This window comes from Gastrolobium bilobum, unplaced genomic scaffold (assembly GCF_033153095.1).
Source record: "Gastrolobium bilobum isolate Gb01-03AN ecotype WA unplaced genomic scaffold, APGP_CSIRO_Gbil_v1 utg94318, whole genome shotgun sequence".
NCBI classification, from domain to species: Eukaryota; Viridiplantae; Streptophyta; class Magnoliopsida; order Fabales; family Fabaceae; genus Gastrolobium; species Gastrolobium bilobum.
Window position 1 is genome coordinate 1 of NW_026895547.1, and position 16,343 is coordinate 16,343.

At 42.3% G+C, this 16,343-nt stretch overlaps 1 protein-coding gene across 1 annotated transcript; it reads right to left on the bottom strand.

Annotated features, from left to right (window-relative positions):
* Positions 1 to 11,562: 11,562 nt before the first annotated feature.
* On the bottom strand, positions 11,563 to 15,890 carry LOC133316023 (uncharacterized; the record flags this gene model as incomplete). Its single annotated transcript, XM_061517718.1, has 8 exons — positions 11,563 to 11,637; positions 11,809 to 13,097; positions 13,171 to 13,265; positions 13,366 to 13,438; positions 13,768 to 14,306; positions 14,513 to 15,047; positions 15,233 to 15,478; positions 15,535 to 15,890. Coding segments are annotated over 8 exons (3,208 nt in total), but the record flags the coding sequence as incomplete, so codon positions are not given.
* Positions 15,891 to 16,343: the final 453 nt, after the last annotated feature.

Sequence of the window (16,343 nt, forward strand, 5' to 3'; positions counted from 1 at the left end):
TCATATCTTATTGTTTGTAGTTGGAAACATGGCAACCGATGCGTTGAAACTTGCGCGTGATGCCGCCGCTAAAGTGAGGGCCAAGCAGGGCGTAGCGCCTCAGACTCAGACCATCCTTCCCTCAAAAAGGAAAAGCTTGGACAAGGGTAAAGCCGTAGAGGTCCGCCACAAAAAGAAGAAAGTTCGGTCTGCTGCTGACATCCCTGCTGGTGAACTTGAGAAGCGGGCTAACCGCCCTATTATTAGAGAGCCCACTGGCGTGACTGGCCACTCTTCTGCAAGTGAATCAACACTTGGTTCTGGGTTACAAGGCGCGACAGCGAGCTTAACACCACCAAGGTCTTCCCAGGCAGGGCGCTTTGAGCGTTCTGGGGGTGGTCTTACCCGGGATGGTGCCTCTGAAGGCGATCCGGCTGGGGGAGGTGACCACCCTGTTGAGCCATCTGAGGCTGTAGGTTCACCCCCTCTTCTAGAAATCCTTGTGAGCAGGGCGCTCAGGTTGTCAGAGAGGGACCTCGCCGATGGCTTCCCCAACATCAGGCGTCCCAAGATGGTAATGCCCTCGCGTTTCGACCGCCAGCAATACATGGACTGTACCCAAGTAATAATTGGCCGCCTCCTGGGCCAACATGAGATTACCTTGGATTTTGAGGAACGATGCACCCGACAAGAGGATCTTATTGTTGACTTGGGGGGGCAGGTGAATAGCTTGACTGCTGACGTAGGGCGCCTTGGCAAAGAATTTGTTGACGGGAAAGCTTCTTCAAAATCGTTGATAGCGCAATTAAAAACGGCAGAGGATGCGGTGAAACAATTGACCGCCGATAAAAACAACCTGAGTCTGTTAGTGGAGCATTTGAAGAAGGAAAATGAGACTCTTTCAGCAGAGCGAGATCAACTCTCTTCAGATTTATTTTCCGCGCACGGGAGCCTTCACGCCAGGGATGACGACTATAAGAAGGCTATTGCGCAAGTGGGGAAGCTGGAAGAGGCTCTGGCAGATCTGATGTATGATTCTTTCAACAACGCCCTCAAGCAGGTTGCCGTGAGGTATCCTGGTGTCAATTTGACTGGCCTGGATCCGTCTTATGATGTAGAGGATGGCCAGATTGTAGAGCGCCTTGAAGGTGGTGGGGTGAAGGTGATTGAAACGTCGCCAGAGACTGATGACGATGAAGGAGCTCGCGGCGTGCTTCCCATGACTGACACAGACAGTGATCATACGCGAGATGGTGCTGGGCGTGTAACGTCAGGCGATCCTGTTGGTATTGCTGGGCAGGATGAAACGGTTCAGGCGTCGGTGGCGGTTGCCCCAGTAGTTGAAGGGGACCCGTCCGTTCAGGATCGGGATGTTTAAGATGCTCTGGCGGCCGTTCAGGCCGTTTTTTTTTTTTTTTTTTTGGCGCGGTTGGTATGTCAACAGCGGCCTTATGTTGTAGAGACTATTAATATCAACGAGTGGATTTCCTTTACCTTTGTCATTTTTCACGCTTTGTCTAAAGAACCGCTTTATTTTTCTTGCCTCTTCTCCAGTGAATTAAGCTTGATTGTAAGAGCGTTGGCTGGGGGTGAGGATCATCCCAGTCCAACTGCGGCGATGGTGGGAACCATCTTGCTTGCTAGGCGTTGGCTGGGGGTGAGGACCGTCCCAGTCCAACTGCGGCGAGGGTGAGAACCATCTCGCTTGCTAGGCGTTGGCTGGGGGTGAGGACCTATAGTTGGGCGTTGGCGTAGACCAACTATGGCGGGGGTGAGAACCGTCCGTAGTTGGGCGTTGGATGGGGGTGAGAACCATCCCAGACCAACTATGGCGCGTTGGCTGGGGGTGAGAACCATCCCAGACCAACTATGGCAAGGTTGGCGTTGGCTGGGGGTATGGACCAACTATGGCGGGGGTGAGAACCGTCCCGTAGGTTGGCGTTGGCTGGGGGTGAGAACCATCCCAGACCAACTATGGCGGGGGTGAGAACCGTCCCGTAGGTTGGCGTTGGCTGGGGGTGAGAACCATCCCAGACCAACTATGGCGGGGGTGAGAACCGTCCCGTAGTCACATTTGATAGTGTTAAATTGAATTGGCGATCTTTATTGAAGCTCAAAACTCTGCCTCGTTAAAAACCTTTCCCAGCAAAACCCTATGGGACAAAAGCCTAGGAAAGGAAAAGAGTGCAGGAGTTGTTACATGATAACTTAACTATAATACATTTTGAGCTTATCGGCGTTCCAAGCCCTTGGCAGCGCCTTTCCTTCTAATGTTTCTAGGTAGTAGGCTCCATGACCTAATTTGTTGGTTACCCTGTAAGGTCCTTCCCATGTTGGGGCGAGTTTTCCTTCGCGGGCGTTTTTATTTCCAACGTCTGCTCTTCGAAGCACCAAATCTTTTTCTTGGAAACTCCTGGGGATGACCTTCTTATTGTAGTAAGTAGCTGATTTTTCTTTAGAATGGAGATCAGACTCGGCGGCAGACCTTCTGAGTTCGTCCAGCAGGTCTAATGCTTCTTTCAAATTCTGAGTGTTGTCGATCTCGGTTACGTGCTCTCGCCGCCAGGAGGGTTCACCGATTTCTACTGGGATCATGGCTTCAGCGCCGTAAGTCAGTCTAAACGGAGTTTCTTTTGTGGATGACTGGGCGGTTGTCCTGTACCCCCACAGGACGTTGTCAAGATTGTCAATCCATGCCCCTTTGTGTGCATCTAGCTTCTTTTTAATTCCTTTCCCCAGCATTTTATTGGCTGATTCAACCAAACCGTTGGATTGTGGGTGTTCTACGGCAGCAAAATTGTGTCGTATGTGCAGGCTGCTCATTAATTCGCGGAACTTGGCATCGGTAAATTGAGTGCCGTTATCCGTGATAACTTCTCCGGGAATGCCGAAACGGTACACGATGCTTCTCCAGAAGAAACGTCTTGCTTTTTGAGAGGTTATAGTCGCCAAGGGTTCTGCTTCTACCCACTTGGTAAAATAGTCGATAGCGACTATCAGCCACTGAATTCGCCCAGCTGCCATAGGGAAAGGACCCAGAATGTCGATGCCCCACTTGTAGAAAGGCCATGATGTGGTGATTGATGTTAACTCTTCTGGCGGCGCTCTATGTATGTCGGCGAACCTCTGACATTTTTCGCATTTTTTGACATGTTCGTGGGCGTCACGTTCCATAGTTGGCCAATAAAATCCAGCTCTCAATGCCTTCTTTGCTAGTGAGTGACCGCCCATGTGATGGCCGTTGATTCCTTCATGGATTTCTTCTAACACGTATGGAACATCAGTGGGATTTAAACATTTCAAGAGTGGGGTTGAGAGTCCTCGCTTGTACAAACGCCCTTGAACTATGCAGAAGTGGGCGCTTCTACGAATTATCTTTCTAGCATCTTTTTGGTTGGGAGGTACGGCCCCTTCAGCTAAATAATTGACAATGGGCGTGATCCAGGTTTCTTCAGTGGCTCCAGGGGCTTGCTCTGAGATACACATGACTACGCACGGGTTTGGCATACTCTGCTGGACTATAGAACGATTGTTGCCTGGGCTTTTAGTGCTTGCCAGTTTGGACAGAATGTCTGCCCGGGTATTTTCAGTGCGCCGGATATGTTCCACCTCAACACTCTCAAAACTTCCGATTAACTCTCTGACTTTTTCTAAGTATTTGCACATCAGTGGTCCTTTGGCTTGGTACTCGCCGGAGATTTGAAATGTCACCAGCTGGGAGTCACTAAAGACTTTGAGGCGGTTGGCCCCCATTTCCTTTGCTTGGATCAGACCAGCTATCATGGCCTCATATTCTGCTTGGTTATTTGTGGTGCTGAATTCAAAAGATAAAGAATGTTCGATAGCCACGCCATCCGAATTTTCTATTATCATCCCAGCTCCGGAGCCTTTGGCGTTTGAAGAGCCATCTACGTATAGTTTCCATATTTCTGATACCGGTGTTCCCATGGTTTGGTTCTTGGGCGGGGAGAGTTGCGTCATTTCTGCAATGAAGTCAGTGAGTGCTTGAGCTTTGATGGCAGTTCTAGGCTCATAGGTGATCTGATACTCGGACAACTCGATCGCCCACGACATCATTCTTCCCGCCAAGTCTGGCTTGTGCAGGACTTGGCGGATTGGTTGGTTGGTTCTGACGGTGATTGGATGGCATTGGAAGTATGGTCTTAAACGCCGTGCGGCAAAGATAAGCGTTAAAGCTACCTTTTCCACCTGTTGGTATCGAAGCTCTGCTCCTTGTAGAACCTTGCTGATGAAATATACTGGCTTTTGTCCTTCCTTTGATTCTTTGACAAGGGTTGCACTGATCGCCTCGGTACCTACGGCGAGATACAAATAAAGCATTTCTCCATCGTCTGGTTTGGCGAGCACTGGTGGACAAGAGAGCGCCCTTTTGAATTCCTGGAAGGCGTTCTCACATTCTTCCGATCACCGGAAGGCGGTTCCTTTTTTGAGTAAGCCAAAAAGAGGGAGCGATTTGTGAGCCGAATTGGCCAGAAAACGAGTGAGAGCTACTAACCTTCCTGTGAGTTGCTGAACTTCCTTGATTGTTTGCGGGCTTCGCATTTCAATCACTGCCTTGCACTTATCAGGATTGACTTCAATGCCTCTCTCAGTGAGCATAAAGCCTAGGAATTTGCCCGCAGGAACTCCGAAGGCGCATTTGCTTGGATTCAAGCGCATGTTGAATTTCCCGAGTCTTTCAAAAACACCTTGTAGATCAACCAAATGTTGTTCCGACGTTCTTGATTTAGCGATCATGTCATCGATGTATACTTCGATGCAATTGCCAATCAGGTCTCTGAATACTTCATTCATCATCCTTTGGTAAGTGGCCCCAGCATTTTTTAGACCGAAGGGCATCATTGTATAACAGTAATTGGCGTTCTGAGTAATGAACGCCGTTTTGTCTTGGTCTTCTTCAAGAAGTGGGATTTGATTATAACCAGAGTATGCGTCCATGAATGATAGCATTTTGAATCCGGACGCGTTGTCAACCAACTGATCGATGCTAGGAAAAGGGTAGGCATCCTTTGGACAGACTTTGTTCAGGTCGGTGTAGTCAACGCACATTCGCCATGCGCCGTTTGGCTTTTTAACCAAAACTGGGTTGGATAACCAAGTTGTGTACTTGATTTCCCTGATGAACCCGGCGGCGTGGAGCCTTTTGACCTCTTCATCAATCACCCTCTGGCGGTCAGGACCGAATTTCCTCTTTTTCTGGGCGACTGGCTTGGCTTTGGGGTCCACCGACAAACGGTGGCAGCAAATATTTGGATTGATACCTGGCATGTCAGAGGGCTTCCATGCAAACAAATCTTTGTTTTCCTTGAGCAACTTGATTAACTTGCATTTCATCTCTGGGTCGATGGTGGCCCCGATGGTTGTTGTTTGATGATCCGTATCTCCTAAGACAACATGTTCCAACGCTCCATCAGGCGTGGGTCTGTCATGCTCCACACGCGGATCGTCTCTAGCATCAAATTCTACCTAAAAACATTGGTCACGCTCTTTTGACTTCTCGCCGAGGTTTCTTTCTGATGGCGACATCGTCCCCTGCTTGAGCGCCCTTTCATCACTGAAGCTAGCTTTGGCCATTGGCCGTAAGGATATGTTGTAGCAGCTTCGGGCTATCGCCTGGTCTCCTCGCACTGTGGCGACTTTGTTGTCCCGGGCAACGAACTTCATTGCCAAGTGGGGATGTGAAATGCTTGCCTCGAAGGCAGCAAACACCCTTCTACCAAGAATGGCGTTGTAAGCTGATGGGGTGTCGAGCACCAAAAACTGGATGTCTGCGGATCGTGAGGTGGGTGGTGTTCCAAGGGAAAGCCGCAAGGTAATCACTCCCAGTGGCTTTGTGGTGGTAGCGTTGAAACCTGAAAGTTCACCTGTAACAGGAGTTAGACTATCAACAGTGAACCCTAATGCTTTAAAGCATGGTAAAAACAAAATATCGGCTGAGCTGCCGTGGTCAATAAAAACGCGATTAATGCCGAAGTTGGCGATTATAGCTTGAATGACGAGCGGATCGTCATGTCCTGGGAGGACATCGCCTAAATCACTGGCGTCCCAAACAATTTGAGGCCTTGTTGGATTAGGGCTGTGCTTTTCTTTGCTGATCACTTTGCCAGCGACCGCCAGACACTGCTTCAAGTGTTTCTTTCTGGCGTTCGCAGTCTCTCCTCCTCCGCTCAGCCCGCCTGAAATCATGTTGATCACTCCGTTCTTCACCGCGGCTGAATCTTCGTCTACTTCTTCACGCCTTCCTCTACGGTTTGGACTTGCTTGCGCTCTGTGATTCCTGGGGGAATCTTCTCTCCTGTCACGATTGTAGGAGGGTCTGGATCCGGGTTGACGCGTTCTCCTTCTTTCAGGCGATTTGCTGCGCTCTCGATATCGCCTCCCTGCTCCCGAAGGGCGTGATCTGTCTCCTCCTCACCTCTGCGCTCCGCTTTTGATGAGTTCATCGATTTCGTCTTTGAGGTGCCTGAACTGGTCAGTGTTATGACCGTTGCTGCGATGGAACTTGCAGTACATGATGTAGGCGGGTTCTGGGACTGTTGGGTGTTCTTGGATTCTTCCTTATACTCCGTTTGCAGGACGGCGTGTGTCTGACGACCTAATGTGTCACGCCTGGGAGGGCGGTTTGAATATTTGGCTGGTTTATTTCCTTTCTTACTCTCTTCCATTTGGTTCTTTTGTTTACCAAGTGCCTTTTCTTGACCGTGGACGTCCTCGACTCAACTTCCTTTGTACTCTTCGATTCGCATGTACTCCTGGGCCACCCTCTTGACTTCTTCCAGGTCAGTGATCTCGTGGCGGGCGAGCTCGTACGCGAACGCACCTTGCCGCAAACCCGAAAGAAGTATATGTACCTGTACTTTTGGGTCTAGGCCTTGCACTTGTAGGGCCTCCTTATCAAAGCGGTCTAAAAAGGACCTGAGGGACTCGCCTTGCTGTTGGCGTACTTTTTCTAGAGAGTGGACGGATTTCGGCACAGGGCGACTGGTTGCAAAGTGAGACTGAAACTTGCTCGCCAACTCATCCCATGAAGCGATACTACCAGTCGGTAGAGTAGTGTACCATGTTAAGGCTCTTCCCCCAAGTAGCGTGGGGAAGGTCCTGCACATGAGGAGGTCGGTTTCACCATGGAGAGTCATGGCCGCCTCGAACTTCTGGATCCATTCAAAAGGATCGGCATCTCCGACATATGTGGTGATATTGGAGGGTCCTTTGAAACCAAGGGGTATGGGAGTTAACCGGAGGATATCAGTCAGGGGTTTGTTGCGCTCTGACGTATGAGCTGGCGTGACTCGTAGGTTGTTGTTTTGGGGGGCCCGGTCCATTTGCGGTTGTGGAGCTTCAACGGAGTAGGAGAGGGCTGGGGCGTGATTGAGAGGTTGTTGGGCGGCATATGGTTGCTGACCCTGGTATTGATAGGACACTTGGTGTAGTGGAACGGCCGGGTTTTGGGGTTGGGCAGCGTAACCTTGGAAAGGAAAACCAGTTGGGTAAAGCTGAGGGAATGGGGCGTATGGTCCCATAGGGAAAGGGGTGACCATCGGTGCTCGGTAATCGTGGTGCATGGCTACTGGTAGACTTTGGGCTGGTAGCGGACGATGGGCTCGTGGGACGGGAATGACTGGTGGGGCAAAAGTGTGAAGAGGCATTCCAAAACGAACTCCTGGTGGCGGAGGTTGGTCTTGTATCAAGTTTTCTCCTTGCATTTCACGCATAGGTGCGTGATAGTTCAACTGTTCAATCCTTGGTTCGACTGCTTGCATTTGTGGACCGACGGATTGTAGTACTGGCTGGAGCATCTCGCCGGGGGGTCTCTCGGCTGGGGCTGAATGCATCGATGGCGGGGAGTTTGAATGTATTGTTTGTACATGACCGTCAGGTGTAACAGCCCTGGTTTGTAATGGCAGATTAATAACAAGATAATGACTTGGAAGTAAATGGGCATAACAACAGTACATAAAAGATACCTCTAAGATGTGCCCAGGAGGGCTATTTATAAGGGAAATGGAGCGGGTTGGTGAGGGAGAGGTCAACTCTCCTTGGGATTTACTCCCATGGTGCAGTGTTAGGCGTGCTGGCGTTGTCATTGTGGCAGTGCTGCGCCCTCTGCACTCTGGCGGTGTCAGCGCCGGGCAAAGGGGGAGTTTCCCTTTGTGGTTTCTGTCGTAGTCGCCTTCAACGGTTAGCGTTCCAAGATGGGACATTTTGGTGTATGCCTTGGGCCTGCTGCTACGTTGGGGGTTGAGGGGGTCCATGTCAGCCCTTAGGGCTGACGTGGGGCAAGGCTGAGGCTGGGCTTGAGTGATTGGGCCAGCTGAGGGTTGGGCCTGTGTAGTTGGGCCGCCCCAGTATTTGGGCCATCCAGAACAGAGAGAAAATTAGGGTTCATAGGTCAATGGCTTGAACTCTTAAACCAGCGAGAGAGAGAGAGAGAGAGAGGGAGAGGGACGGTGATTGAAAGAAAAAAGAAATTGCGGGAAACGAAAGTACCGCGAGGGAAATAGTGGCAAAAGAGTATACCAATAGCCGAAAATAAAAAATAAAAAAAATATTCGTTTTTTGATACATAGGTTGGTTAGAGGGAAAAAGGAATTATGGGCAGGAATTGAAATATTTCTCTTATACTTAATTGATCCTTTAGGTTGTTTATTTTAATAAATATTTCTTATATTTAAAAATTTGATTTAATATATAATTTAATTATGAAGTTGTCTATCTTATATTTATAATTAATCCACCAAGATATAAATTAATAATAAAGGGTTCAAAAGTAGGGATTTTGAAGGAGTGTGGTGACAAAGTTAACATTGGTAACCTAATTAAAAAAACATTAACCTTATCTCAAAAAAAAAACATTAACCTAATTAAAAAATGTTAACCTAATATTTGGTGACGAAGTATAGATTTTGAACGTCGATGAAGAATTTTAATTTAAAAAACATTAAAAAATAGTCAAAATCTAACCCATTAACCTAATTAAAATCATAATTGATGTTTATCCTAGTCCAGATTAAAATCCCAAATATTTCTAATTACAACTCAACCCTCTTTATTCTTATATGGTTGGTCAAGTCATACAAGAAAATGAACATTAAATTCAAGATAAACACGTAACAATTAGAGACAGATTTTATTGAAAAACAAATTCAATCACACAAGAGTTCACTTTGGTTATATTTAGATCAATTCATTGCTCAATTTGACTATTAATGCATAACAAGTTAGAAGTTCATCATGCCCACACACCCAGACACATACGCCCACACTCTCACACACACACGCATTTAATGTTTCCTAACCAGATAACTCAAAGGTTTCATGCTTAAGGTTTCATTAGAGAGTTAATTATTGTAATTTTAGTCTTATAAAACATGATAAATTATGAGTTTATCAATCTTCCTTATTGGCCAGTGATTGATATTTCAGCTCTGAATCCATCCTTATTAGAATTTTTTTTCTGTCTCTAACTCATACTTTTCTACTAGTCACTAGCAGGTTGGATGAACCACCTTTCAAATACTTCTCATCGCATAAATCATGTAATGTTATTTTTTTAACACAAACAGCCAATCTACATAATCTACAAAAAGTGTGTGTTTTTGCAATTTCATAAACAATAACACATAAATACAAAATTTAATCCCTAAATTCATCGCAATTAGGGACAGATTATTTTTTATCCCTAATGGGGACGGATAATTTCTGTCCCTAATATGGATGGATTATTTCTCGTCCCTATTAGGGACGAATTTTAGAAAGATGTCCTGATTTTATCCCAAGTTGGGACGAACAATATTCCGTCCCTATCAAGGAGAGAATTAGGGACGAATTGCAGAAATTGAAAATGTTCCGTCCCTAAATCTGTCCCAAATAGAGACGAAATATTTTTCCATCTCAAAATTCGTCCCTATTAGAGACAGAACTTATTTCATCACTAATTCCGTCCCAAATAGGACAAATTGTTTTTTCGTCTCTAAATCCGTCCCAATTAGAGACGCAATATTTTCTGTCTCTAAAATCCGTCCCTAATACCAGTTTTTTTAGTAGTGCATAGCTACACAAATCATGATTTAAAATTAATTAACAATTCTAGTGTTATTATATAACAAAAGAAAGACATCAAGTATTCGAATATATGCAAATGAACACATCATTGCGTCATGTAACTAGAATTTCATAAACATCTAACTTGATTTGTATAAATACCAGCATTAAAATACAAAATTAAGCTCAAATTTCTTTTCTTTTTTTTGTTTTTCTATTAAGAAAAAAAATTACTCTCCCCAATGGCCCTAAAAGAAAATTTTTGTGTGTCACATAATAGCCATTAACGCAAACCAACAAAGACTTCATTAACATTTAATTACATTTAGCATTTAAAAAAAGTAAAAATAAAAATGATAACTCATGAGTTGACATGCCCAATGTTATCAAATTCGAGTTTCTACGTAGAATTATAGAAGGGGGTGGTAGAAACGTAAATCGTAGAAATGACATGAAACATAAAGTTTCTACTACTTAAGATCAAGATATAAAATTATATATATATATATATATATATATATATATATATATATATATGCATGCATGTAAATAAAAAATCACATGAGTCACTACTCAAAATTTAATGAATAACTTCATAGTTAAAGGATGGAAAAAAGATTTGTCCTTTTGAAGGACACAAGTTGTGTCATTTTAATTTGTAACACTATGTACTACAAGTAGTACAAGTTATAATATGAAAAGTTACTTTTTCTCTCTTTTCAGTCACTTCAGCTGACATGGAGAGAAAAAAAAAACTTTTCATATTATAACTATGTACTAGTTGATTACCCGTGCGATGCATGGAGAAAAAAAAATCGATTTGTTTGTCCCATAAACGAATTAATAAGAAAATCGGTTTGTTTGTATGACATAAACGTGTAACTTTTAAGGTAGGAACAAAAAAAAGAATATAATAATTTAAACACAGTAAATTCCATGGTTGACAGCAAAATCTCCATTAAAAAAATATAAATGTCATGTTGACAGCAATATAATAAGAAATATGCCCAACCGATACTCACAACAGTTGTAAAATATCGTCCGTCATGCACTATTGGTATTTGCTGCTGTTCGAAATGAATCATAAACAATATATAAACAATATTTGGAAAAGAAAAAATTATTGAAGGGAATTATATAGTTTAGGCAGATGAATAATTCAGAATTACAATGTGTTGAGATATATAGTCCCACATTGGTTGTATGTGCAAGTAATGTGGAGTTTATAAGACCTTGGGCACTCCCACCCTTTGAGCTAGCTTTTGGGGTGGTGTATCCCAAGGTTCTTAATATGGTATCAGAGCCTCGTCGCCCCCCACTTTCTCTTGTGGCATTTCTTAGCACAAGTAGGCTGAGCCTGTTGCATTGTCCACTCTTCAAGCCCAATGGGCTCTCGTGTGAGGGGGCGTGTTGAGATATATAGTCCCACATTGGTTGTATGTGCAACTAATGTGGAGTTTATAAGACCTTGGGCACTCCCACCCTTTGAGCTAGCTTTTGGGGTGGTGTATCCCAAGGTTCTTAATACAATGAAAAACCTTTGGCTCTGAAAAATGACAAGGGAATAATATACTGATTGTGCCTCGAATAGTGAATCTGCATAACAATAAAAAATTAGCAGAAAAATAGGCATAACAACTAAAGGAAATCAACAAAGAAGATTAAAAAATATTTTCTGATAAAAAATTGAGATCGTACCTGATACCAAACAACAATGTTATCTCTTTGTAGAAATAACCAAGTATACTACACTAATCTTTGAAATACTTCCTTGTAGACGATGTTAAAGGTAGTATTTGTAACGCAACCATTTTCATCAAGTATCAGCATCTTCAATCCATGTCTGCTCTTTACTCTAGATAGTGCCACATATAATTGCCCATGAGTGAAGACAGACCTAGGAAGATAAATTCCAACATGAGACAGCGACTGTCCTTGACTTTTGTTGATAGTCACCGCAAACGAAACTACCAAGGGGAATTGTCTTCTTTGGAAGTTTACTGGAAATGTATAACCCGATGGGTTGATCGTCATTCTAGGGATTAACACAGTATCTCCTATATTGTTTCCTGTAAGAACAATTGTCTCAACAACATGATTCCCCAACTTTGTAATAAGTAATCTCGTACCGTTGCATAAACCTCTTGATTGATCAATATTTCTCAATAGCATCATCGGTACTTTAACCTTCAAAGTTAATTTATGATCAGGAATCTCCGAACATGAGAATGTATTTAAGATATCAGGGGAGATTTCGTCATCCTCAAGAGATGAATTACCGTCTTGTTTCAAAACCTTATCTGAACTCAATAATGTCCTTTCTTCACCCGGAATCACAGCCATTAGGTGCTCGTTTAACATGGCAACATCGGACAATTTAGGAGTCAGAAGAGCACGTTCTTTAAAGAAAGTAGGATCTAATATATTATCTATCAGATTTGGGTAAACAAAATCAACAATATCTGAAAATGGGTCTTCTGAACCTTTGATCAACAATTCATCTGGAATTGTTAAAATAGATTCTCCATCAACATCATCACCAAGATCACCATCTCCTATTTTAAGCAGCCACTCAGAAAATTCTTTTATTTCCAACAAATTATTAGTGTTACTTCTAGAATTGAGACACATGTTCTTGGTCAAAGATAACAGATGACAATGGGACCATAGATAAGAAGAATTGATGGTTGCATGAACTATATCTTGTCTACTGCTATTTGGAATGACAGGTAATATTTGCTGAAAGTCACCTCCTAGAACGACAACTTTTCCACCAAAGGGCATATCAACACAGCTAAGAACATCTCTAAGTGTTCTATCAAGAGCCTCAAAGCAAAATTTGTGTACCATCGGTGCTTCATCCCAAATGATTAACTTTGTTTTTGACAACAACTCTGCCAAAGTAGAATTTTGTTTTATATTACATGTTGAATCTTCGGTGATCTGTATAGGAATACAAAATCTAGAATGTGTCGTACGTCCTCCAGGAAGAAGAAGTGAAGCAATTTCGCTAGAAGCAACATTAAGCACTATTTCAGCTCGAGATCGAACAAATGCTGACAGGGTGTTCCAAATAAATGTTTTTCCAGTCCCACCAAAGTCGTACAGGAAAAAAAAATCCTCCTTTACCTGCCGAAACAACTGAAATTATTTTGTCATAAACAACCCTCTGCTCATCAGTGAGTGAATTCAGTAGTCTGTGATGCTCTTCTTTCAAAGAGAAACTGTCATACAACAATTCATCCATCACCAATCTATTCTGCATATCCAATAAAGATTCACCCATGATGCTCGGCATGGATGGGCAATCAGAGAGGCATTTACTGTTGCTTTGCAACACCATATCGATTTCTGCCAGGGTTATGTTTTTTTATAGAATCCTCTGTAAGCAAAGCATCTGAAAAAAATTGAAAAATACAAAAAAAAAGGATTAACAAAGACAAAGTTGGTGAGGAAAGAAAAATAAATCAAAATTATGAACAAAGCAGAGGGTGTGAAACATCACAAATTTTTTTAACCAAATATTAAGAATAGGACGGTGTATAATGTATAGATGTAATTTTATTATGAAGGAACAAAAGATGCTCACATTTTTTCGAAGGTCAAGTGAATTAAACATAAGCAAACTGTTTGCATAAATGAATGCACGATACAGAACGACAAGAATATTAATTATAGTGCACAATACACATAAATGAATGCACAAAATTTGTTCCGGACAATTACCTTCACGTCCAATTCTTTGCCTATGCCGATAAAGAACATCGTCAGATAATAATTCCCAGCATTTTTGGAAAACATTTGCAGGCCTGTTCATTGAGTTACCAAATAACAATAAGGCAAACAAATTTCTCAGATAAGTTGCTGACCCCCAAGAACTTGCCTCCTTAATTGCATCAATGTACTCATTGTCATCAACCAAAAGCCCCAAAGAATAGCAGGCATCCTTATATGTAGGAAAAAACACCCCATTGACCGTTCTCAAATCTTCATAACTTGTACAACCCTTTTGAAAATTAAGTAAAGTTCGGAGATAGGAATCTTCTCCATTATTGGCAGAAAAACGATTTATTCTTCCAATTGAAAATCCTTGTTTTCTGGGATGCCATTCATGCGTACTTTCTTTATATACAAATTGAGTTGGATACTCTGCATAAGTAAGATTCCTACCTTCTGGATATTTTTTATTTGCATCCATCCAAGACTCGAACATTGATTGTCTAGACTCCGCCCTAGTCTTGACATCGGTTATTGAAGCATGATCACTAAAAAAAACGCTTTTTCATTGGGTAGGTGAAATGGCAATCACTGAACAGGGGGGAATCTGTAATGAATCTCAAATTCGAATATTCTCTAAGCAGCTTCACATGCGGACACATACCTATCATATATAAGCAATAAATTCAAATTAAGTTAGAAAAAGGTTATTCCAAGTAACGAAAGGAAACATAACCGATATGAATTCAACAACCTGCAATCATAAAACATTTTGATTTCATCATCTGAATGATTTATAGCAGCTGTCACCCTGTCTTGCCCTTTATGGATGTATTTAAAGAGATATTTAATGGCACTACTTTGACAAGTATATTCAACATTGATATGCGCTTGATATTTTAGAAGAAGTTTTGCATTATACGGCACAACATAACGATTATCAAGTTCAACGCCGTTCTTTTTGACAACACTTCCATCATTTCTTCTTCTATAATGAGGGAATCCATCATCATCAATAAAAGTACGGGAGCAGAACTTCTTGGGAAATTTCTTTGAACAATGTCCGTTCTTCATGCAAGGAGACTTGTAATTGTCAGGACCACATGGTCCATGCATCATATAACTCGTGACAGATGCAAAAAGTGAAGGATTGGAATCTTTGTTAGGAATCTCAGCTGAAATCAAATTATCAATGTCAAGTCCAGTATTAGGTTTTTCGGAGGGATGCAAGAAAAGTAGAATATGAGCATGAGGCAGTCCACGTTTCTGAAATTCAACTGTACAAACATCTGTTACATTAAACAAACAGACAGAGTTAGTTAAAATCAATAAATTGGTTTTTTTCGATTTTTATTTTGAATTTTTTTGGTAGGATACATAAAATTGTGATCCGGTTTGTCCAATTATTTTCTATATATCAATGTGTAAATTTTGTCATAAAAATCGAAAAACAAAATCTCAACAATACACTTACGTGCATTAACTGTGCCAAGAACACGACCCTTTTTTAAATCATGTAGCAATTCGTCCAATTTGAACTTGAATACTCGGCAAAGAATATCAGGACGATCTTCAGCGTTGAGTTTTCTTGCCTTAAGAAATCTGGTAATCTCTGGCCACTTAGGATTGCAGGTGATCGTTATAAACAGATGAGGATATCCAGCCCAACGGCAGATTGCAAAGGCATCTTTACAATTCTCAGCCATATATCTAGGTCCGCCTGTGAACGAAGAAGGAATAATGATGTATAACATCGCTCTACATCATCACGATAACCATCTTCACCATAAGGAAATAACAAAGGATACTGCAATCCAAGATACAACAGATGCTTGACATCTATACGCTGCAAAACTCTTTCTTGTGTCTCAACAACAATATCCTTATCACCCAATGCACTGTTTATATCCCCAACAATAAGAGCAGCAACTTCTGACGCAGACGGAAGATTATAAACTCTGCCATCACTACCACGCTTTCGAATAAGCCTCAACTTCACTCCACTAAAGTCATCTTCCCTATATCGATCTCTAGCGTACCTAAAAGATTGAGCAATACTGTTGTGTTTATCCAGCATTTCCTTCAATGATAGGACAATATCAGGATCAAGCATATCTTCACTGTTTATCGAACTGCAAGAATAATGTCATAAAAATAAGTAAAAAATAAATAAAAATATACACCGTAATTGATAGATGACAATAGATTAGAAAATAACGTGCCTTAAACAACCCAATCTGTTGTCAACTTCATTGTCAGTATCGTATATATATAGCTGAGCAAATTTTGGAGTATGACTCTCAGCTGGAATAAGGCTGCCTATTAAATGATGCACTCGTCCCCCAACTCTAAAACAATAAGGGCCAGAATCTTGATTCACTGATCTGTCCACTTTTGCTCCAAAGGAGGTGAAGGAAAATATCATATTGTATGCTCGAATATTCCATAAATAGTGGTGGCTCTTGATATTTGAATTATCATGCAAATTAAGCAAAACATCAGGAGGAACTTTCAATAAAGGAAGTTTTACTTTTCCATTTACGCAGCACAAACCAAACTCTGGTGTGCTGGGTTTATGATTTTTT